General features: G+C 36.4%; 1 protein-coding gene across 1 annotated transcript; it reads left to right on the top strand.

The window, feature by feature from the left end:
• The first annotated feature begins 2,758 nt into the window (after positions 1–2,758).
• LOC127431543 (protein FAM171A2-like) lies at positions 2,759–17,043 on the top strand. Its single transcript, XM_051681999.1, has 8 exons — positions 2,759–2,960; positions 7,363–7,590; positions 8,785–8,877; positions 9,896–10,048; positions 10,378–10,557; positions 11,096–11,209; positions 11,380–11,506; positions 12,965–17,043. The coding sequence occupies exons 1-8, from the start codon at positions 2,864–2,866 to the stop codon at positions 14,535–14,537; spliced, it is 2,565 nt and encodes an 854-aa protein (XP_051537959.1). The 5' UTR covers positions 2,759–2,863; the 3' UTR covers positions 14,538–17,043.
• The last annotated feature ends 9,144 nt before the right edge of the window (positions 17,044–26,187 follow it).

A 26,187-nucleotide genomic window follows, 5' to 3' on the forward strand; every position in this document is an offset into this window, starting at 1 on the left:
AGATCTTCTAGAGTTTTGTTTTTTAATCCTGTTTAAGGATTCGTTTTCTTCGGCAGAAATTCGGTAAATACCCCTCCCGCCCCTAGTTTACATAAGATGTTCAAGTGACCTATTTTAGAGCAGGACTCACCTGTAGGAGAGCATGTAACAGATTTTACACCACACTTTTCTTAGAATCCGTCCCTTTTTACAGTTATTGAAGTCTGGTTGTTCTAATTAAGGCGGACTCTAGTGTGAACATAGACCCAGGTTTAATTCAATTTCATATGTTCTTATTGATGAAATAAACTGGGATGAGATTACATTATTGACATTAAGTCTCGGGCGCCCTCTATGGATTTTGCGACTAATAACAGCTGCATTGTTGTGAAGCTTTCCATGAAGAGCTTTTCTAGGTATGAAGGATTCCCTGCAGGACAGTTAACATTCAAAACACACACAGCTGTACTTCTAATAAACTGTAGGATAGATAGATAGATAGATAGATAGATAGATAGATAGATAGATAGATAGATAGACATAGATAGATAGATAGATAGATAGATAGATAGATAGATAGGAGTGGCAAGTAAAAGTAAGTTAACCCCTAGGGTAATGACGTCAACAAAAGCTAAATTAGAGTAAGGCATTGGCAAATCTGGCATCAAATTAATGAAACTAGATTGGAGGTGTGGTTTAGAGCTACTTTGACTTGTAAAAAACACTCAAACATTTTGAGTTTGCTGTTCACAAGAAGCATCTGCTGAAGTGGACCACGCCTCGCAAAAAAGAGATCTCAGAAGACCTACTATCAAGAATTGCTGCTTTGCATAAAGCTAGAAAGGGTTACAAAGCTATTTTGAAGAGCTTAGATATTAATCTGTCTGCAGTCAGACAAATTATCTATAAATGGAGATGATTTAGTACTGTGGCTACTCTCCCTAGAGGTGGCCATCCAGCCAAGATGACTCAAAGGGCACACATCGCAGAATGTGAACCCTAGAGTGACAGCTAAAGACTCGAAGGAGTCATTCGAGCAGGTTAACCTATCTGTTCATGAGTCTACTATACAGAAAACATTAAACGGGCATGTGTCCATGGCAGGACACCACGGAGGAAGCCACTGCTTTCCAACAAAAACATTGCTGCTTGCCTGAAGTTGCCTAAGACCACATTGACACTCCACAAATCTGCTGAGAAAATGTTTTGTGGACTGATGAAACTAAAGTTGATTGTTTTGGAAAAACATGCAGCACTACGTATATGGCGTAAAAAGGGCACTGCATACCAACATGAAAACATCATCCCTATGGTGAAGTACGGTGGAGAGAGCATCATGATTTGGGGCTGCTTTGCTGCCTTGGGGCTTGGACCGCTTTCCATCATTGAGGGAAAAATAAATTTCCAAGTTTATCAAGATATCATACAAGATAATTTCAGAGTGGCTGTGCGCCAGCTGAAGCTCAGTAGAAGTTGGGTGATGCAGCAGGACAGTGACCCTAAACATCAAAGTAAATCAAAAACACAATGGCTTCAAAAAAGAAAATCCACCTTTTGGAGTGTCCCAGTCAGAGCCCATACCTTAACCCAATAGAGATGCTGTGGAATGACCTCAAGAGAGCCGTTCACACCAGACATCCTAAGAATATGGCTGAGCTGAAGCAGTTCTGTAAGGAAGAATGGTCCAAAATTCCTTCTGAACGTTGTGCAGATCTAATCTGCAGCTACTGGAAATGCTTGGTTGAGGTTATTGCTGCCAAAGGAGGATCAACCAGTAATTAAATCCAAGGGTTCACTTACTTTTTCCACAGCACTGTGAATGTTTAATGGGATGTGTTTAATAAAGTCATGAACGATTATAATAGTTTGTGTGTTGTTATCTTAAGCACATTGTGTTTGTCTATACTTGTGACTTTGATGAAAATGAGATCACATTTTATGACCAATTAATGCAGAAAACCAGATAATTCCAATCTGTTCACATACTTTATCTTGCCACTATTAGATAGATAGATAGTGTTGGGTAGTAATGGTAATAATGTAGTAATTAATCAGATTAGAAAAATCAAGTACTTGTAATTAGATGACATTACATTTTTAAACATTAAATTAATAAATGAGTCTTACACAACACGTGTATTTAAATGTATTCTAATTTAAATTCTAAAGTAAAACAGTTTATGAAATAAATGCAAAGGGTTACATGATAGCATATCAAATCATTGTTTTGGCTTACAGAAACTAGAATTATTGAATTGTGCTGTTTTAAAATTACGTTTAAAAAACATGTGAACACCTGACATTTATGAATGATACACATACGCTGAGTTCTGTATTCTGAATTATAGTTTAACCTTTTGGTTTAAATCTAACTTCATAGTTGACCTTGCATGTATCCCAGTGTGGCTCAGTTGTGTTCACTGGTTTACCCAAACAACTACACAGCATATCCTAGAATTCCACAAAGTCCATCAAACAGCAACAAGGTTAACAGCAACTAGGATTTTGAAAACCAACATAAGCCTAGATAACCACAGCTAAAGCAAACAAGCATTTGTATAGCTTGAATTTTTGCTCAAAACCTTATAATCATTCTAATAAAGCCCTTGTGACAACTTACCCCTGTAATCAGCACAGCTGTAAAAAGCAAGACCAGTCGTGGATTAACAAAACCAAATACACAAAACTGATTTTTCCATGCAATGCCGGATTTGACCACACGGGGGCTATTTTTTCTCTTCCACTGACGATGAGCCGGTGATGAGAGCCAACAGGCAAGCGCAGCATCCCGCATCACATACAGAAGGATGCTGGCGACCATGTCTAAAACACAGACACACATACATATGGGTGACGAGGTGGAAAAAGAGATGTAGCTTTGAAGATGCCATCCTTTTTCGTCTCTCGTTTTTTCCTCTTTCTCTTTTTGTCAGATATTAAAGGGATAGCTGGTAAATCCCTTCCTGAAAGCGCAGCACTGGGTAAGTAAAGAATAAAGGACGCATAGCGGGTGTAGATGTGGGAGTGGTGAGCGATTTAATTTCTAAAGCATCGAACAAACGAGACAGATATTGATGCAAACAGAAAACCGAAAAAATGAAAAGTCAGCCCACATGACACATTTTGAAATGTAGATTTTAGATGCATTTCGATCGGTCCCAACCATAATTGTTTTGCATGGCTTTATAGATTGGACACAATAGGTACATTTCGAAATACAAAATTAATTCCTTGTTTGAAATTCTCAGCGTATTGCCTGCACACACACACAAAAAAGCAAATTCAACGCAGTGTCGTGTGCATTCTTAACAGCTTTTTGTGTGCCTGTCAATTATGCAAATCTGCGATATACCGATGCCCACTGAAAGCTCATTACAGGCGCCTTACGCGAAATAAGTGCGTTTATTTATTACTTTAGCTGTCTATATGATTGCATGCTATTGTTCTAGACTGAGCTACGAATAATGCATCATACACTGCTGAGTGAAAACCACCTTCTATTTTTGTTCTTATAAGGACCGTTCATGTGTCTAAGAGGCTTTTATAGAATGTAAAGGCTCCTTTTGGTCTATCATGTGCTCTGCTCATGCAAAGACTAATTATTTATACAGTTTTGTTCTTTATTGCATTCAAAAATGCCAAGAGGGCTGGGTCTAGCCCTAAAATGTACAATGGCTCAATTTTGTGACTATGACCGGATGGCTGTATTTTAAACCTTATACATATATCAAAGTACAATGGTATTATAATTTGACACCATCACTGTACACAATTTTGGGCAAGTTACTTTGAAACTGTAGCTTCCTATGCTAATATTAAAGTAGTTGGTTACACTACAAGCTAGTACCAAAAAGTATAAGTAGCTACATTGAAGCTATTTAAAGTAGTAAATGATTTTAGATACAGTATATAACAATTGGATGATATTATTTAATTCAATAATATCACCTGATAGTTACATATTTATTTAGGGTGACATTCCCTTAGCATTAAAGGTGCACTCAGTAACCTTTTTCTTTGTGTCATCTTGGACTTACACTGACACCTAGCTGCGTGGATGCAGCATCATTTAATAAATTGTTTTCAGTTTCAGATGCCATTGTAGAAATTAGTATTCACAGTCAGCCATGATTACTTTAATAAATGAGTGAAAGTGTCAAATAACAGGAAGGGTTACTGAGATTAGGAGTACTATTCGGCTGGTCATGTGATTCTAACATGGCAGCCCCCATATGCGGATCCTCTCCATGTTGGATAAAACAGCTTTTTTAAGGTTACTGATATGACTGGAGTCTTTATTTTAATGTGAGTGGTCATGATTTCCTACATATATTGCAAAATTACAATTCATGTCTTTAGGAGTTAAACGTATTTAATGAGGAAAAAATTACTGTGTGCACCTTTAACATTGTTTTACTACAGTAACCATAGTTAAACCATGTCATTTGTAGTAAAACCATAGTAACCACTAAATGAACCATGATTACTACAGTCATGGTTACTAGTACTACAATATGACTTTAATAGATGGTTACTATGTGGATATGGAAATTACTGTGGTAAAACTATGGATAATTTTATTAGAATGGCTCCCGCTGAAAACATGGTTATTATAGTCATGGTGACTACAATAGTAAAACCATAAATTAGTTTTTGTAAGGATTAAACAAACAGGGTGACAACATTAAATTGTACATACATTTATAATTATCATACACTAATAAACTAGAAAACACCCCATTTTATATAACTGAATCAAAATATAGTGATAACCAGCAGCAATTAACTAAATATTTTGCTTCAAAAAGGCTTGTGGGTTCGAATCCCCACCTCGACAAATCAAGCAGTTAAAATTTCTGTTGTTACGGAGATCTTTGCATTGTGTTTTTAAATGTTTGCTGGGCTTTTCTCCAATCAAATTTTGTTTTTCATTTTGTTGTAAAGTTACATGAATACGAAGTTGATTATGGTGACTACGATGATTGACTGTGATTGCTCTATGCTTGGTATGTACCTTTGGTGACTGTCAATTTTGTTGCTCTGTGGTCCAGTGGATTGTGCAGTGACCTATTAAATGGAAAGTCATAGGTTCAGATCCATCCTGAGGTGATGTGTAATGTTGTGTGTTTGTGCTTTATGTCATATGTGACCTTTAGGTTGTGGTTAATGCTGTGCAAAACTTGCCATTTCGGTGCTTGGCCCCGTAATTGCTGCTTGCAGCTATATTTATTATTATTCTTCCTCCCCAATGGGAGTCTATGGCAGCCCATAGAACTGTTTGTAGGACAAATGTTGCACACTGATAGGGGTGGTCATGAATAGTCCCCATAGCTAATTTGGGATCTCTTGGACAAACTACAGAGCACCACCACCATTTTTTTTTCTTTTGCATGTATCTTTTGAACCGTTTCTCCTAGAAACAAAATTCAAAATGAACCAAGAACAAATTCAAATGAACCCCCATACATTATAACTCCACCCATTATAGAAGCTGCCATCTTAGATGATGATGTTTACAGTTTAAAAGTTTCATGTCCTTAAAACTTTGTCCGATTTGTCCAAACAATGGCTCAAAATAATCTCTAGAACAAGCCACACAGAAATGATAGTAAAGAATTCAGATTTTCACCTTTGTTTAAAAGTTATGGCAGCGCAAAGTTAACAAGGTTGATGTAAAACTGGATTTGAGGCTGTCTCTCAGCAACAGTTTGTCCTATTGAAACGAAACTTGGTATGTTTCATCAGGACCATGATCTGAGGGTGCATTCAAAGTTTGGAGACAGTGCCACCTATGGGTCAATAGATATTTTTGCCTGTAACTTTTTAACCATATGTCCTAAAATGATGAGGTTGTTGTATTTGGACTCCTTGGGTCATGATGGTTTCAACAATAGGATTTTTCCCATATCAGCCATACTGTCCCTCCGCCATATTTACTTTTATTAAAAAGTGATATATCTTTTAAAAGCACTGACGGATTTTAAAAAATGTAAATGCATCATCTACATCATGTCCGGAGGATACCTGAGACAGCACCACCTATAGTTAAAAAAATAATCCACACTTTTGTGCTGACTCTAACCTTGTGATGTCTCTTTGCCACACATTGAGCATATCAGCTGAGTTGTTCAGTATGTTAATTCAGTGGACTGTAGTTCAAAAAGCCTGGATTCAAATCCCTATCTGAGTAAGTCATTTGAGTAGATTTCTGTTGTACTGGAGCTTTTTTTAGTTTGCTTACTGAATGATTTCAGAGCTTGTCCCTGAACATTTCTGCTTGCAGGGATTCTTTTTATTCTTATTCTTATTTTTAATTCTCTTCGATATATATGTTTTTTTTTTAAAAAAAAACTGATATCTATATCTTTTGAATGCATTGTTGAATGCAAAAGAAAATTGTTATGCATCTTCGACATTATGTCCTGAGGATACCAAGAATGTTTGGAGACAGTACCACCTATTGTTAAAAAAAATAAACCACACTTGTGTGCTGACTCTAAAATCAGCATGTCTCTTTGCCAGAGCTGAGTTATGTTGGCTGATTGGTACAGTGTATAAGGTTCTTGACTATAGTATTTAGAGCTGTGGGTTTGATCCACACCTCAACAAGTCATGCATTAGATATGTGTGTAGTTCTGGAGATTTTTGTATTTTGCTTACTGAATGAAGGCTGGGCTTTTCCCCAGTCAAATGTTGATTTGTGTATTTGTTGAAAAGTTACATGAATATAAAGTTAATCATGTTAACATCTGTGTTTGACTGTGATTCCTCTAAGCTTGATATGTCCCTCTGTTGAGGAAGAATCTTGTGACAGTGTAGTGTAGTGGATAGCACACTGAACTGTTAACCAGAAAGTTGTGAGTTCAAATCCATCCTAGAGTGATGTGATCTGTGCTTGTGCTATGAGATCTTTGGGGTGTGTTTGGCAGCTACTGTATATTTTGTCCATGGTTTTCAAGTTTAAGGGCATATATCAAGTGACATTATTTTTGTTGAACTAGTTAATTTTCATGAACCGTCCAAAAGAACAGATTCACTTAAATTATTTGTTTTCCCCAGTGCTACATATGAAAGAGATTTAGGTGAGCGTTTGATGACTCGCTCAGCTCCATTGCTGCTTTCACAATACAGTATGACAAATGCAGCTTTTTTTGATGCTACAGCACTGCTCATTGGAAAATGTAGCTTGTTTTTGGAAAAGCTACACTATAGTAGCTGAGCTACTGTCACACTACCAGGATGGGTTGAGCTCATGATTGGATTGGCCAAGCCCACCCTAAACCCCCTAGATCTGGGCTTGAAGGTGTCGAGAGGCACTGGAAACTGTGGCTGTCTTACTATCCATTTTTTAACTCTTTTGTTTCCTCTCTTGTCTGCTCTCAGAGGTGCAGGTGAGGGTGCAGGTGTTTGATGGTGGGGATCTGTCACCCCTGCCCAACGCTGCCATCACTGTCTACGGTAACCAGAGTGTGCTGGCACAAAGTAAAGCAGGCAGTGATGGCGTGCAGGTGGTCAGCTTTCTGTATCGCACGGGAACATGGGTAATCATTACAGCATCTCAGAGAGATTACCTGACCAGCTCAGTGCCATGGCATGCCAGCCGTGTACCCTGTGAGTAAGCACTGATACAAACAGTATTTTGTACACATGCCATATGGCCAACAGTATGTAGGCACACCCTTATATTAACGGTTTTGACTATGCCATTAATTCAACTCTCCAGATTGTTGCAACAGTTTTTGATGAAAAGTTTTGTTCCAAAAAATTTGGCGAGAAAGCATTAGGCATGCACCGGTTTGGACATTTTTGGCTGATACCGATTTTAACAAAAATCTATAGGCCGATACCGATCATTTTATTACTATGTTTTACTTTGGAATTATGCTTTAAAAATATACATATTTATACTTTTTTACTGTTCTAACAATAAATAATTTCCAATGAACATGGATTGGATCTGTTGAACACATGACAGGCCGTATTTTTAAAGAGAGCCACAATGAAATATAAATGCAATATAAAAAAATACAAAAAATAATATGATAACATTATGATTGATATATATATATATATAAAAAGGTTATTTTGTATTTCTAAAACATATTTGCACTTCTGTTTTTGCAGTTCAAAACAACAGAACTCTAATTTTACATATATGCACTGTATATGATAGAACATTACAAATTAATTCTATGCATATGTTGGGAAATTCCACGGAAATGTTAACGCTTAAGGTCATATTGTGATTTCAGTCTTAATTCAATCATTCAAGCAGCATTAATGAATATCAAACCAATGTCCGAAAAGTCAATGTCTGCTGGTTTTAAAATGTTTTGGATGGTTTTCTTCATCATGTAGCCTCTAGGTAAGTGCCGCTTTCACAACTGTCACGTCCGTTTATGGTGTTTTTTCCACATTAACGTGAGAACAAGAAAGATTAAAAATGAAATATGACATGACTATTATTATTTCTGGATTGTGCATTTGAATTGACAGAGTTTTACCAAGGCGTTACTAAATAATTATATATAAACCACTGGTTTTTCATATCGGTGTTTTCATGCTAATAACCGAGATACTGATGGTTTTAATTTGATCAATAATAGGCCAATAAATATCGGTAGCTGATACATTGGTGCATCCCTAGAAAATATGTAGCAATGAAAATATGTTTTTGACGTAATGCTTTTGAAGTAATATTATGATGATGTACTTGATAATGCTTGTTACATCTCTCTCTCGCTCTCTCTCTCTCTCTTTCTCTCTCTCTTACTCTCTCTCTCTCTCTCTGTCTTTCTCTGTCAGTGTATGCCTCTGTCAGTCTTTACCTTTTAGCACAGAAGCCTGGCACACTGATCCTTTATGATGATGTCATCCAGGTGTTTCATGGCTCTCCAAGTAAGTAATAATGATAATATTGACCAGTAAGGCATAATCATTAAGAAATTGGGATAACTGTGTAGCCTATTAGTAAAGCAGGTAAAACATTTTCCATAATGCCCATTTTATGCCATGTTGCTCAAAATAGTTGTCAGTTGAGGGCGCTATTTTGCTGCTGTTGTTTTTGACAACCGTTTCTGCTCGTGTCGGTCTCAATAAAGTTAATCTGGTATCTTTGGAGTGCTGCATTTTGGGAAAAGGGGGCGTGGCTAATTCAATGGCTAAAATCACTTGCAGCTCCTTTAACTCCATTTTCTTGTTTCCATTGAAGCACACAAAATGCTCTTTGGAACATATCATGCTGGATAACATGATCATCAGGTTATGTTGCTTAAGAAAAAATTCAATTATTATGCTGATGATACAATTTGTAATGAAATGCATTGTATTCAATTAGAAAACACAAAATAGAATCACTTTCACTAGTGGTCTGAGCCTTTTGGACCCCACTGTATATCCCTATCTTTATTCATATACTGTATTTTTCTTTTCCTCTCACCCCTTAATGCTTTCAGCTGTGTCAACATGACACTTCCATTTCATGCGGCTGTCACCATAGCAACAGCAGAAGTATTATATTGCCACAATATAATTTTTTGCCATCTAAAACTGCTAATTGCTCTAATTTCACAATAATGATAGGCCATTTATTGTGAAGTAAAGACAGCCTTTGTTGGGTTTGCAGTGACGGGCATTAGAGAGGCTTACATTTTACAAGTATTATAACAAACGGAAGTGAATTAGCAAAGTGGAGGGGCGACCTGCCTATGTAGCACCGTCCCTAAACATCATACATTGGAAAATGATCTTACTCTAACAACCCACTTATAATCACAATAGTTATTAGGTGCATTTGGGTTAACCTCTATAATATACTTGCTGATTTTATAATATGTTATAATATACTTGTATAATAATATACTTGAATAATATACTTGCTGCTACTAGAATCTCATTACTCTGTTTTTATGTTCAGGTGGGCGGAGTCAGCCATGGCTGCAAATTCCAAGGCGGAGCCTACAATTTAACTCCTCCTACACAGAACTGACTGCAGTTTTAACAACAGCCAGAGAGCAAAATGAAATTAACTCATTCCCTTACCCTCTCGCCCTGGAACCTAACAACACAGGTCAGGAAATGACTAAGAGACGTTGTATAAACAGTTATTTATGCTGCTCATGTTGAAGCATAATAAATGTGTAATTCATAAACTAATATTTGGGTGTTTCTTCAACTTCAGGCACTTTCATGTGGCTTTTCAGGGCTTCATTTTTATTAAAACAAACAGATTTCAACTTTGTTCATTTTTGTTATATGAAGATGACATTAAAACTGACTACATTTTTGTTTGAGATCAAACAGTACCAGTGCCAACAGACAGTTAAGGTATCTCTTGAAACACATATGTATAAAATAAATTCATAGAAAATATGTTTAAGATGGTGTAACTGTCTTAAGGAGGAGAGAATGGATGGACTGACCTCACAGTGGTAGCAGCGGTCAGCGCTCAGCTGTTTGATCATGAGGGTCGACCGTTACAGGTCAGAGAGCCCGTTCACATCTCCGTGCCTCTGCCCTCTGATTCCCACATGCGATCTGCCACCAGCATACCTGTTTGGATATATGACACCAAGACAGGTACAAGCACTCATGTCACAGACACCGTAATTAAAGACATGCTTCCAATTTGCCATCAGGTGATACATGTGCGTAACGGTGCAAGTCAAGAATAGCACCATATTCTTCTCAATGCCAAATCAAAGCTGATGTATGTAATATTTTTGATGTTAAAATTCTCTCATATCCCAACTTAAAATGCAGAGACAACTATAAGTAAGCTATTTGCAGGTTGATATCACCTAAAGTGTAATACTGTGTAATACACAGCAACATTGGCTCGACCAGTGGTGTGAGTTTGGGGTGGGACTATCAGTTTGCATAACCAATGGAAGTTTTCTGGAATCTGCTTAAAAACATTATTTATGCATTTCTGTTTGGTGATGCTAATAGCGCAGAAGTTACACACTTCAGCTTTAATGCAAACAAACAATCTGTGATTATGTAATTGCAAAAAAGTTCTGTTTAAGTCCAGTCAGTGATTGCAGGAAATCAGCCGGCAATTGCATATCAATGCCAATGTCTGATTTAAAAAATAAGGATTTGCCATTTGCTCTAGGATTATGGGTACGAAACGGGACAGGATTTATCAGACGAGAGGGATCACAGCTAACATGGGACTTCACTGCCTCACAGCTTGGCTACTGGGTGGCAGCCTTCCGTTCTTCAACAGGTAACATTAAAAGAGGTTACATTATATTTACATTTATTCTCAAATAGCAGACACTTTTATCCAAAGCGGCTAACAAATGAGAAGCATACAAGCAGAAGCAAAAAACACTCATCTGTATCTTCACTCAAAAACGTACACAATTGATGTTCATCCTTTGTTTTGAACACTAGGCTCAGGTTTATCTCATCCAGGCCTACGGGACATCACAGCTTACCACACATTCTTCCTACTGTCCATACTGGGATCTCTTGCGCTGCTTGTACTTGTCTTACTCTGTGTCCTTCTCTACTACTGCAGGTACGTAGTTGACATGAAATACTTTTGAGAAGTTGTTATGTTCTGCAGTGTGACAAACTCCATCTAAATCTATTCTAAAAACAGCATTTTGGTAACTATTTTATTAATATTGTTCATGCCGTTTCTATGACCTCATCAGTATTTCTGGGATCATGTTTATTACAAAAAATAAATAAATAAATAAAAAAATTGCAGTAACAGTGAGGTACTTACAATGGAAGTGAATGGGGGCAGACCATAGACATAACAATACAGACCGTTTCAACAGTACTGCCACAAGTCATAAACATTATGCATGTTAACATGATTTAAGTGTGAAAAAATTGCATTTGATTACCACAAAAAAATATTTAGATAAACGGCAAGGCACTTTCAACGGAAGTGAATGGGGCTAGTGCATAATTGCTAAAATACACACCGTTTCAAAAGTATAGCCACAAGATGTAAACATTATGTCTTAAAATTTTATTGTGATAAAATTGCTTACCATATTTTTGTAAAGTTATCCAATATTACAACTTCGTTATCATGACGACATTACACCAGTAAACCCTCTAATCCAGTATTAGATATAACTTTACACAGATATGGTAAGTAAGCAATTTTATCACAATAAAATCATGTTAAGACATATAATGTTTCCGTCTTCTGTCTATACTTTTGAAACTGTATGTATTTTCGCAATTATGCACTGGCCCCATTCATTTGAAAGTGCCTTGCCGTTTATTTAAATAATTTTTTTGTGGTAATCAACATTATGCCAGAAATACTGACAATTCAAATTAACTTGTATTGAACCAAGAACATTTCTTTAATTGAGAGACTACATGGAATATTTGTACTTTAAAAAATAACTTGTGAAGGCAAAATGGTCCTTAAAACATCGATCCATTCATCCATTCTCTAAAGCCACTTATCCCATGCAGGGTTGCGGGTAGCAGGTAGTGCTGGAGCATATCCCAGCTGTCTCGGGCCGAAGGCAGGGAAACACCCTGGACAGATGGCCAGCCATCACAGGGCTAACATACAAAGACAAACACATTCACACTCTCACTTATGGGTAATTTAGAGTTTCTAGTTCACTTGACCTGCATGTCACTGGACTATGGGGAAACTGGAGCACCCATAGGAAACCCAAGTGAACGTGGAGAACATGCAAACTTCTCACAGAAAGGCCCAGGTTGAGCCAAGACTCAAACCAGTGACCTTCTTGCTGTGAGGGGCCACCCCATCCTTAAAACATTAAAACTTAAAAGAAATGGTGACCGGTTACATCAACTAAAATATACACTTTCCATAAACATGCAATGCGTTAACAATCCAGGTGTGGCCTGATTTGACTGAATTATGTGTAATTCTAAGATAATATGTAGTGAACAATGTGCAGAAGATAACAGTAATGGACACAAAGTATTGAATGCTGAGGGCTTTTGCTGAATTTATATGTCTTTCTTCCAGGCGAAGGTGTCTGAAGCCACGGCGTCAACAGAAACATGTCCAAGCTCCATCTGCTTTGAATGGATCAAAGCGGGACCAAGGCACCTCCACTTCCCACTTGAACCTCATCTGTGGTAGCCATGTTGAATCAGCTGCCACCAATGACAATTTAGATGCCAACAAATCTGAGGGCTCACCATCCCATGCCTTCAAGAGTGCTCGGGATGAGTTTTCCAGGCACGTTCCTGCCCATAAACTCAGGCATACTTCTAAGACCAAGCAGTCCAAAGGTGCCCAATCCAAGCAATCAAAAGGTGAGAGCTTCCCAATGAAGGTACATCGATCAACAGAGACAAGCAGTCTGGACAGCAATCTTCTACATGATGACTATGGACGCAACTATAGCCCTGACGACAAAGATCACGATTATCACCGAAGGCACATTGTCAATGACAATCGTGGCTATACATCCGACCCGCCTTCTCCGCCAAACACAGACAAGCCACCGGAATATTCACAGGTTTTGCAGGGGCCAGATCACCTTGCTCGTCCAACGTCGCTAAACACACAACCAGGTCAGATTATATTCTGCAGTTCGTTGGATCAGATGAAGGAGAACATGTACCGTTCTATGGTACCAACTCTTGTGATCCCAGCCCACTACATGAGGATGTCATCTGAGTTTGGTGCCACAGATCAAGGTAAGGATGGGCAGAACCAGACAGAAAGGGACCGAGATGGACAGAGTTCACAGGGTACCAGCAATGGGGCTCAGAGCCAAAACCACCAGGGCCAGACCCCAGGCCATACAGATACCCAACAAGGGTCATCTCCAGCTGGCTCAGATGAAAGCGTTTGGCCCTCCGGTGGTACACCAGGACCAGTTCACATCCCTGTTTTGTTTAATGATTCCACCATCTCACAGATGAACGGGGAGCTACAAGCACTCACGGAGAAGAAGCTTCTAGAGTTGGGGGTGAAGCAGCACCCTCGTGCCTGGTTCATATCTCTTGACGGCCGTGCCAACGCTCACGTACGCCACTCGTACATCGATGTAGGTGCTGAGCTTAGCCATAGTGGAACACACAGTGGCAACCACAGCGCGCAGAGCACGCTTAGCGCCCCTGCTGGAAGTAGTAAAGACCGCGGTGTAGACAGTACTCTCCAAGACGCCCAACATGACCGTAAATCATCATCCGGTCGCAAGAGCAAAGAGGAACACCGTGGAAGTGGGCGCAAAAGCCATGGATGCACCTCCAGCAGTACTAGTGGTGGCAAACACTACATGAAACCAGCGTACCATGACCCTCTTGATCTGAGTGGAGGCATTAGCCGCATGGGCGCCAGTTCGCCACTGGAAAATCCTCTGACTCCTCTTTTGGATGATTGTCCCGAAGAGCCAAGGGGGTCTTCAATGCCACGCAGGGGTCGAAGCCGCGGTAACAGCTCACGGAGTAGCAACAGCGAAACGCAACGTGACTCGGTTACCAGCCCAGAGGATGACAATGACCTGGACGACAAAGACGAGAACAAGAAGAGTCCCTGGCAAAAGATTGAAGAGCGCCCCCTCATGGTGTTTCACCCCAAAAAGTAGAACAGAGGAAATGAACCCCAGCAGCTGCCTTGACCAATTATAGGCACACTAGAGATGTGTTCAAATTGATCAAATAATGATTCTGAAAGTTAACAAATATTTCGGGCTAATTCTCACAGACTGAATGGATGCATTTTTTTTTTTAATAATTTGATACGCGCCATGTCATTTGTTGAATATATATATTGGAAACTGTCACTATGACAACAGACAATGATCTATTTGAATGCATCTCAGGGGTCAATGAAGCTGAATTAGGTGGCAACACACCATCGTAGTGTTTATTATAGTAAGGAGAAGTCATAGGCATACGTTCAATTCAAGACCAGTCATAGCAGAGTAAGGGAACCAAGAAACCATACAAATCAAACTCTTACAAATGACTGCATCCAAAAACACCTGAATATCTTTTCACACACAGTGGCTTGGCGATACTTATAAACATTTGGAATGGGTGGATTTCTCAAATGCTTCAGTCTTCAATGTGTTTCTCTCTGCTGGATCAACAACTTTTGATGTTTTCCAGAACTTCATGTTAAACTTTTTGAGACTGTTTCCTTATGTTCTAATGCAGTATAATCCTATACTCTTTCCCAAAACTTTCTCTTTCTCTCTAACCTTCAATATTCATTATTTTGATGTCAGTTCCTTATTCAATCTTTCGTACTAATTTTATATACATTTTGTGCATTGCTAATCTGAATTATTTCAGATTTACAACATTCCAAATGGTTTACCGTTTGTCCTTAATTACAGTCTAACTACGTAAAAATGTAATTAACAAGGCTTTGTGTTCACATTAGATCAGTGTGTTTTTATAGCAATTACTGTTTTATAAAATCCTTGATTTTCATCCTTCAACACATTGTCCACTGTACTGCAGTTCTTGTGACTCTGTTCAATGAGATAGGCTTAAATATAGCACTTTTTGTGCTAAAGTTAGAATTTGTGTAGGAAAAGCTGATTCCAAATTAATCGCCTTATGTTTCTTCTATATGGGACCCTGTTCTTGTTTGTAATGAAAAAGCACTGACTGTGTCAAACAGTAGACATGATTGTACATTTCCCACAGTTAGTTTCAGTTCAGTATAATTAATTTGTATTGCTTCCAACATTTTCAATATTCAGATTGGGTACAGAGTGCTTTTCATTTGTTTAGAAGGAAATCATTTAATGTATATGTATGATAGCATTTATGTGCATGAGATAACTAGCATAGGGCAAGAGATTTTGTATACATAAAATAGAAACAGACACTATTTAGCATGAAGGTTGACACTAGGCGGAATGCATCTGATACTGATGCCAAACAGAGGAATTTGCCAAAATGTAAAATGCCATTTTAAAATGTTATTATATAGTTTACAGGCCAGTGTTTTGCCAACATTTGCCCATCAAAATTCTTCCAGCGTTGTTAGTATTCACACTGTCGGTAGTTTTAAAAAAGACTGACTTAAAGCCATTTTTAAATTAAATTTGAATAATTTTGTATACTTCTTCTTTTATTATTTTTTAAACAATTGTTTGATTTCTCCTTTGTTTACTATTATCAAAACAAGCACAAGACATGTTTCACATTTAAAGCACCATTTTATAAATTAATAAAACTGATTTACAGGGTACTCTATGCTGCATGAGGGCTGATGTCAAGAACTGTTTGATGACAATCAAACATGAGACAACAAGACATTTACTAAAATAGTTCTGCTCATGCTAATCAGATGCCAATCACATGTAAATCTTTTGCAATGCCGGTCAAATAACACCACTGCTGCAACATCCCTTAAATCTGTGTCACTTGTTTTGTAATAGTTTTTGAAAGCCAGAACTTCTGCTAACTAACATCTACAATGACGAACATAACTTTTATTGAAACTGAGATTAAGAACCAGTTAATACATCACAAAGATGGCGCTTGAAGAGACAGTTTACCCAAAAATGAAAATTCTGTTATCATTTAATCACCATATTGTTTCAAACTAGGTGCTCTAAAACCTCAAATAGACCTACATTTTTTATTTTAGATTTGCATATTCTTTTTAAGCATTTGGAAAATTCTTAGACTGTTTGAACTAGTAGTTCATTTATGGGGTTCACTCATTGTCCAACTTCAAGAAATGAAATCAAAGCCATTCCCTTTCTCTGTATCTTCATATTTTGCTCACAACCTGTGGATCATTTACACAGGAAATATCTATCTGCATTTGTCAATGTACATTAATCACGTGATTTGGTGCACTGAAAGAACATTTCCCTCTGTCTTGTGTAAATAGTTTTCTCTTTGGCTGATAATGAATATGACATTTATGTTATGGGTGTTGCTTCCATTGTGCACAACAGCTTTGTGTAACTGTTTTAAAATAACGTCAGATGGAACTTTTGCAATTTTATAATTTGTTCATATTCTAAATATGAAAAATCACATGTAAATGAGGAATTACAGCTGGAAATTCACTTCTGAGATGTCTGAAAGTCATGTGAAGTATAGTAAAAAAGTTGCATTTCTTGTGGGGTTTCTCTTTCATTTCTATTTTCATAAAAACACAACTGAAAGTAGAGAAATCGTGCATTTTTCACGTTTAATATCCCAAATCACATGAGTCTCCAGTAAACATTTTTTTTTTTACATCTTAAGAGTTTAGAACTGTCGACTTCCAATAAAGTGTAGTTCACTAATTTTCTGCGCAATTACACGTGCATGTTTCATGCCATCTGACATTACATTTGAGACTAGTGAAAGACTGATATATTGGCATTTTAAAAAAGTTTGACATTGACTGATATAACTCTGCCAGCTTCTCCAATTAACAGAAGAGGCACAGTAGTTCCCCTTTGTGTTAGTTCTAAAATCTAACAAAAGCCTTATCAACAGATAATGCACATTTTCATATTTTTTTTCAAAATACCTTTTGTGTAATATAAGTCCTAACATAGTTTAAGTAATTTTGTGTAAGCTACTTGTAATTTGCTATCAATACATAGTATTATATCCAGGTACACACTGAAGCTATTTAAGGGGATAGTGTCTTTATAAAGATATAAATATTATTGACTTTATAATCAGAGCACTATTTATCAGGCACAAAAACAATGAGGATCAAAATTAAGGTGACTGCATTAAATAGAACATTTATACTTAAAAACAAAACTATAGATGAAGTTACTTTTTACTTTTACTTTTAGTAGCCCAGAAAAGAACCGCTGTCTATGGGCGCTTTGCTCAAATTGCGGTGAAACTGCCCAAAAATTGGGGTTGAAACACACTGCATCAGGAAAAACTCAGGATTTTACATAAATGACGATATTTCACGGGTCACCGTCATTATTATCGCGTCTGCTCTCTTAGACACAATTGACCTGCAGCAGCTGTTGGTGGATCTGAACTTTTTTAACGGAAAAAATTGTGCAAACTCTGATCGCAAACAGCTGTTTTTAATTTCCACAATGCTGTCACTGTGACAGATATGAGGTCAAATATGATCTAAAGTGCTAATTTTAGTTACTCTGGTTACTCTCCAACAGTACCGTAATGGAAAATCCAGCTTAAGCTGGTAGCTGTGTTTTGGAACATGGTTGCTGGTTTCTAGCTGGTCCTAGCTGGACATTAGCTGGTCCAAGCTGGAAGACCAGCTTAGACCAGCTACCAGCATGTCATAACCAGCTCAAGGGGGTCAAGCTGGTTTTTGGAAGATGGTAGCTGTTCGACCAATTTAGGACCAGCTCATGACCAACTTGGAACAGCTACCATGTTCCAAAACACAGCTACCAGCTTAAATGGGATTTTCCAGCAGGGTAGGCACAAACCCTGATGAACATGTACAATTTATCAACACACAACTTGAGGTTACTCCAAGGGGATATGTCTCTTTAACCCTTGTGCGTCAATTTAAAAAAGTTACTCAGAGGTCCCTAGAGGGCAAAAATGTCCGCGACAAATAACTGCCATAATAATATTATATATTATTTTCCACTTCCACTGACTTAGATTTTTTAACCAACATCAGTCCTGATCATAGATACCAAATCTTCATTCATTTTCAGGATTTTAACCCTTTAAATGCCAGTCTGCTTACATAATGCCACTGTTGTTTTTACACACACACATACACACAAATTCTGACATCCATACCAACACACCCATACGATTTTAGCTGCATCATTTATTCAGTTGGCCTGCAGTGCTCTATAATACAGCAAACAGAGAATAGGAAAAAAGTATGTATTTGCTCCATAGGCTAAACATGAGAAAAATGGCGCCATCTGGTGGAAAATATTAAAAATTAAGATTTTGAAGCCAGGGCTCCGGAATGAAAGCATAATATCATAGAATTCATGATTTTATGCTTTAATGGCACTGGGATCAAATATTGCAGTTTTAATGGGTTTCAATGGGGACATTTTTGTCCTGAAGGTCCTGAGTGTAACTATTTTGTGTACACAGTGTATTATAGATGTATTTTAGGAACTGAGGTTGAAATTCCCCCCAAAATACACACCTTTGGCAAAATGTATGCCGTTGGCATTAACGCAGCCAAAATGATCGAAAAAACAAAAATGAAAAAGACAAAAATGTCCCTAAGGTCGCACAAGGGTTAATAAGCGTTTAATAAGCCTCTGTGAAGAAAACCAACATCAAATGACAAATGGTAAAACGTAGGTTACCTTAACTTCTTGAAATGTTAAATTAGGCACCTCACGCGGCCTTGTTGTTTCACTCAATTCCGCTTGGCGGCGCTGATGAGCTGTGTTGAATTCCTCTATCCACAGGAGGAAAATAAATATTGCATTGAAGCAAACAGGTCAAAGTTATGTACAATTATAATGATCTAACCTTATGACAGGCATTACAAATCCTTCACATATTACGGTCTTTATTTTCGTGTAAATCAATGCTGTACATCACATGAAGTAGGTCATTGCTGATGGGTAAATGGCTTGTCTTGTATATTTAATATCGTTTATATTTTCCAGCAGTGTTTTAATGTCGATAATAGTGTTAATAATGTGTACAAAGAGATTGAGCTGCTCACCTAAATAAACTGAGCGTGTAGAAATCTAGGTTTTACCATTTAATGTTAAGATTTGAACGAGGCAACAATCATGATGTTGGTTTTTATTTGCTGTGTACGCTAGAAATACTGTTTAAAACTCAATAGTTGTGTTTTTTTCTGTACTGGATGTTGTAGGTAATGTCATATACTTTGCAGTGAGTACAAATGATCACTAAAGTTCCGGTCTCGGCCGCTAGAGGTCGCAATTGACCAATATTCCTCATCCTCATTCTTAATAATTATATGACACTGGACAATTAACCATGTGTTCTTTCTTCTGTTTCAGCATGTTCCTCGTGGGGTTAACTGGAGGTATCGCCTTGGGGAAGAGCACAGTGTCTTCTCAGCTGAAAGATCTGGGCTGTCAAGTCATCGATGCAGTTGTGGTTGCCAGGAAAGGTTATACATTTGAGTGCCCCGCATTTTGATACACCGTTATTAATTATAAGGGCTTTTTAAACAACATTATGTGTTATTATCTTAAGATGGACTAAACAACATATGATACTTAAGTTCATTATTTGACATAATCTCCAAATGCACCACACAATATTACCTTTACATGCTGTATTGTTGCATTGTGCATATATCTGGGTCAATGATGTGATGCTAATTTTTTTGTCCATGTCTAATAAATTATTCAAAAATACATTACAAATGCATACGCCTCTTCTGTGATGAACATGTTTTCAATTACTGAGTTTAAGCTCATTTTGATATTTTTTCTGGGGCTTAAAGTCAAAACTGTCATGTGGTGCAACCGTCCGAAAATCAAAGTCTCATTAAAAGCTGAAATTCTTGAAAAAATAAATGTTGGCATGAGTGGTGCTGAGTAATCTCCTATTATTATTTCTTAAAAAAGAAATAAGCAATGAAACACTGTTATTTAAAAAATATCATTCAAATTTTAAAAACTTTTGTCCACCAAATCAAAGTCATGTGGTCATTTAACTTGTAGGTAGCAATTTTGACAAAAATCGTAAAATAGAGAAGACCTCTTTTGACCCACAAGTCTTTGTGTGAAGTTTTAAAAACAAATCATTATTTTTAAAGAAAAATTTCATATAATTAAATATCAATATTTGGACATTTTTATGACATTTGGTTCAGTTCATTTGGTGTAACCATCAGAAAACTTCTTGATATTCTTGATTTGTATCAAGAATATATTCTCCTATTGTATTCGGGTCATTTCTGACCCAGGAGAGGTAAATAATAATTTTAAAATACCCAGTAGTTTTTAATACGGGAACCAAGCTTTGTGACTTTGTCAAGACTTTCAAAATACACATAATATATATATGTGTGTGTATTTATTTATTTTTATTTTTTTTTTTTATTTTTCCAGATTTTTTAATACAATTGTTTAAGAGATATAACCATTTTTAAAAAGATTTGACATTTTTTGAGTTTGCCGGTCAATTTTGACACGGCATCAATTGTGGCTTTACACATAATATTATGTCGATTTTTTTTTTGTACATCTGTGAATTCGATTTTTAATTATAAAGACTTCACTTACATTTAGCCTCTTTCCCATACACTCTCACACACTTTTTTGTCTCTCACTTTGACTGCATCTTGTTTACAAACATGCACACACACACACACACACACACACACACACACACACACACACACACACACACACACACACACACACACACACACACACACACACACACACTGTAGCCCTTCTGACTCAAGGCAAAATCTGAGTTCACTAAAACCTTTCCTTTGCTTTCTACATTGACCAAAACATGACAGAAAATCTTCTAAAACATTAAAACTGACCTTGATGGAAAGGGATCTTAAATGCACTTTCTGTGTTCATACAGGATATCCTGATTTGTGAATATTTAAACTGAAATCCATTGGAGTGGGTTACAATCGAACAGCTCGAGGAATTGGATCCCAGTGGCACTCAGTGTTTTCCTGTTATGTAATTACTTGCATATGCTGCCAGATAAATATGCACTTTCTCTTTCCATTAAAACAGAGACTGACATTATTGCATTGTTTAACATGCATCTGAACTTCAAGGTGTGTGTGTGTGTGTGTGTGTGTGCAGCTATACTTTTGGTACACCCACCTAAATTAGAAAAATAATTATTTAATATAAACTCATGTTTTTTTTTACTTTTTTATTCTACAAATGCCAGGATTTGTCTGTAGGAAGTATCCTCATTCAGACTTGTAAACGTGTGTTTGTGTGTGTCAGTCTTGTATAATGAAACTGTTTGTAAGTTTGAACTGAAAAACGAAGGGAAAACATCCCCAATCTGTCAACTTTGCTTATCTTTCAAAAGTGTTCATCTCAACCTCAACTTGTTTTATTCCATGCACGACTACAATATAGCAACCTTTCTTTATAAACACTGTAAACTGTCCCACAAACCCACATAAACAAAAGACATAATTGCTTTGGATTTAAGGATACTGCAAACAAGTTATTCAAAGTACTGTTACAATGTAGTCAGATAATTTAGTTTTAAAAGTAATTATCTTTAGATTTAATGTCATTAGTGTCAAAATGTAGGTCTTGAGGATTATTACTGTAAACTGTGGGAACTGTGCAGAACAAGCAGCTATTTATAGACCTCTCTTGCCCCTTTAAAACTTAATTTTGTTGGTATAACATTACATAATAATACAATATATTTCTTTATTTTTTTTGTAATTTTGACTTAAAATCAGCTAATTTAGATGTTACAACATAACATCCATTTTTAAGATTACAAAACATGTTCTATAAACCAAAGTACAGGTGTGTTAGCATTAAAATACGTACCTGTCTGTTTTTCAGTAAGTCCGCCAGTTTGTACACACACATACATTCCTGTACAAAACACACATGACAGATGTAACAAACATAACAAATAAACTAAATCAAAGGTACTACTGTCCAAAGGGGGTGTGGCCAGATTTTGTTCATGCACACATTATTCTAAATAGGGCTCGAAAGAGGAAATTGTCCACATTTGACTCTGCAGCCATCTGATGCCGAACCAGCTTACAGCATACTCACGTATCATGCAAGTTTTGCTTAAAAACATAGTAAAGAAATATTAATGTTGTATACTTGAGTTGTACAGTAGTTTTGATGAAGTTTAGTTGAAAAAGAATAAGTTGGTTTCATAAATTTTGACATTGAGCAGTTATAAATAATAGGAAATTCAATCATATTACTTGTAATTCTCACATAAGATGTTGTTAATATAAATAGCATATTATGTTATATTTAGATAAAAGTTCACAAAAACGTTGATAAAAAAAGATGTATTCACACGTATCACACTGGTTTTCAACATTTTATTATATGTAACAAAAGGCATATTAATTAATAACTTATATTTGTCTGTTCTCATGCCAAAAATATCAGTCTTTTTACAAGTATGAACAGTTGAGAACTTATTAATGACATACAATATAGTTTTAGATGAAAAATATGAATGATTTATAAGCTTGAATTTCACCGGGTCAAAATTGACCTGCAAATGCAAAAGGTGTATGCAGATTCTGAATGCAAGAGGACAGTTAAATATTAATGATATTAGTAAAAATATATTTTTCACCTTGAAACTTTTTTGAAATTAATTAATTAATATATTAATATACTCTCATGTATTCAAGATGCAAGGAAATTTCTTTAATACCTTTTACTTGATGGTTACACTACATTAAATTTTTTAAGTCATTAAATATATATATATATATATATATATATATATATATATATATAATTTATTATTATTATTATTATTATTATTATTATTATTATTATTTTATTGTACATGTCTACCAACTTCAAATGTTCAAAACATGTTTTTAACTAGATTTTAAAAAATATACATTTTTATCACCTCAGACAACCTTATTTGTCATTGATCCATATACTTAGTCATTTTTTTCTGTCCAACAGTGGTGGAGCCCCAGAGCCCAACATACAGACTTATCATGAAGCATTTTGGATGAGAAGTTTTGTTAGACAATGGATAAATTGACAGACAGAAACTGGAGCAGATATGCACTCCCTGCATAATAATAATAATAATAATAATAATAATAATAATAATAATAATTACATAAAAAAATAATAACCACTTTCTTGATCGGAACAACATAAAATTTGGACTTTACAATGCATATAGCTGATCCTACCAATTATTAAATAATGATTTTTAATTTGCTAACAATTTAGAACTGTTTCGTTCTCATCATTGGCAAATTTGTAATCACAACAATTATATTCTGAGTTGGTAAAACCATAAAAAGATGAGATAGCCACGTGTTACATATTGTAGGAAAGGTCTCAATTAGTAAAATGCAATGAGCAAATTTGTTTCACTCAGAAGCCAAACTGCAGTGAGTATTAGTGTATGAAATTCCCACTGACACACATAAATATAATAAACAGGAGTGCCTTTTTGTCACATTTTTCCTTATTACTTCCTGAAACATACACATAGACAATAACGTATCGTAACTTACAGCAGACTATCCCGATTCAAACGAGCCCAACTACAACAAAAGTTGATGAGGAGATCTTGAAATATTCCTCAAAGAGTGTACATGGAAAGACAAAGTGCAAAAGGGCACTCAACACACATTGTGTGTGTGTGATTGTGTGTGAATGTGTGTGCACATGTCCAAGGATATTTATATGTTCATCAAAGGATTGGGTTTGCTCCTGAACACTTAATATTTCTGGATTTTGTAGTCTAATCCATCCATTTCCAATGGCAGGTCATTTTTGATCGGGAACACAGGAAGTGTAACAAAGTGAAATAAAAACAAACAAATGTAAAGAAAATGGTCCAAATAGTTTTCAGATACTATACGTGAACAAAGTCAAGGAATTTTATTCCAATTGGATTAAGTAAAATAAACAAAACAAACTGTAAAAAAGTTGTCTGGTTCCAAATGACCAGAACAAAACATAAGGGTTAATCTAGTTTCATAAAGCAGATAGTTTCGTTTCTAAAATCTGATTGGCTGAACTTTATTTGAAGTCAATGTAAAATAGCTGAATTATGCATACCTATGACCGCACATAAGTTTAATTCTATATTAATGACCAGAGTTGCTACATTGCTTGGCAACTGTAAAGCCTATATTTAGGCTAAAGAATTATATTACCTGGAATAATAATTGTTTATTGTGATTATCACTCTTAATAAATGGAATGTATTTTCATAATACAGTATGTGCAAATGACATTGATAACTACAGTTAGAAACATGTGGTTTACTATATTCCCAGTGATCCGGCTACGCAGCTGTCCTGTCTGATGCACAGAGACGGTTTGAATCAGGAAGAGGCCAAACAGAGAATTGCAGCTCAGATGCCTCTCAAAGAGAAGCGTGGACTAGCCAGCCATGTGATCGAGAACTCTGTTTCGCGAGGACACTCACAGACATGTCTTTGCCTGCACACCTAACTGGAAGACTCCATGGAGTTTTTGGTTGAAATGAGGTGAGGCTGATTTTATACATACAATAATGAAATATATGTTCTAATGTATATATTGGAAGTCTTAAAAATGTAACATTCAAGCAGTGGCGGCTGGAGCTGTTCAAAAGCGGGGAAGCACAGACTATTGTTTTAGTGTGGCAAATCAATGAACAAAAATATATTGATTGAAAGACTAATGTCCAGTAGGCAGGACCCAAAATGACATTTGGAGACTCTGTCCAATAAAATATTGCAATTCATGAAGAGTAATATGTGATGTATATAGATTATTTGTAAAAATATTAAACTAATATTTTTAGAAGAATATCTCAGCTCTGTAGGTCCATACAATGCAAGTCAACAGGGTCTAAAACTTTGAAGCTCAAAAAAACACATTCGGGGGCGCTATAGAATCGCAGAAATGACATACATCAGCCTTAAATATTGATCTGTTTCTCAACCACACTTATCATATCACTTCAGAAGACATGGATTAAACCACTGGAGTCATATGGATTACTTTTATACTGCCTTTATGTGCTTTTTGCGCTTCAAAGTTTTGGACCCTGTTGACTTGCATTGTGTGGACCAACAGAGCTGAGACCAACAAAATCTTAATTTGTGTTCAGGAGAAGAAAGAAAGTCATTCAAATTTGGGATGGCATGAAGGTAAATGAGAGCATTTTCATTTTTGAGTAAACTATCCCTTTATGCAATCACAACTACATTTAAAAAATACAGAAACTTCTAGCCTGGTCTAGAAACCTCCATTATCTAAAATTTTCTCACATTATATATTTCTCACCATCTTGTGACAGGAGTTTTTTGTCTTTCTCTGTGACTCTGAAAACTCTTGCAAATCTTTTAAGGAATCTTATAAACAGGTTTGGTTTATTACAGTGTTGGGGAGTAGTTAGAGTAAAAATAGCGACACTACTAACTTGTTTACATTTTTATCGTGACAGTAACTCAGCTATTTTTACAACACTATAACTTTTTCAGTAACGCACTGCATTTTCAAGTGTGTAGCGCTGTAGCATAACAAAACACTACATTTGTATTGCGAACGTGGCATTGGAGCCAAGAGACACTCACCGTTCTCTCTCTCTGTTATGTAGCTCTGGGAAATCCAAATCATTTCAATG

The sequence above is a fragment of the Myxocyprinus asiaticus genome, chromosome 41 (assembly GCF_019703515.2).
Source record: "Myxocyprinus asiaticus isolate MX2 ecotype Aquarium Trade chromosome 41, UBuf_Myxa_2, whole genome shotgun sequence".
In the NCBI taxonomy this organism is placed as follows: Eukaryota; Metazoa; Chordata; class Actinopteri; order Cypriniformes; family Catostomidae; genus Myxocyprinus; species Myxocyprinus asiaticus.

Excerpts from the sequence above, each read along its gene's own strand:
- LOC127431543 (XM_051681999.1), top strand. The coding sequence starts at position 2,864 with ATGCCATCCTTTTTCGTCTCTCGTTTTTTCCTCTTTCTCTTTTTGTCA. Across the intron at positions 8,878-9,895 it reads GGTGTTTCATGGCTCTCCAA|GTGGGCGGAGTCAGCCATGG; the intron begins GTAAGTAATAAT and ends TTTTATGTTCAG. Across the intron at positions 10,558-11,095 it reads GATATATGACACCAAGACAG|GATTATGGGTACGAAACGGG; the intron begins GTACAAGCACTC and ends CATTTGCTCTAG.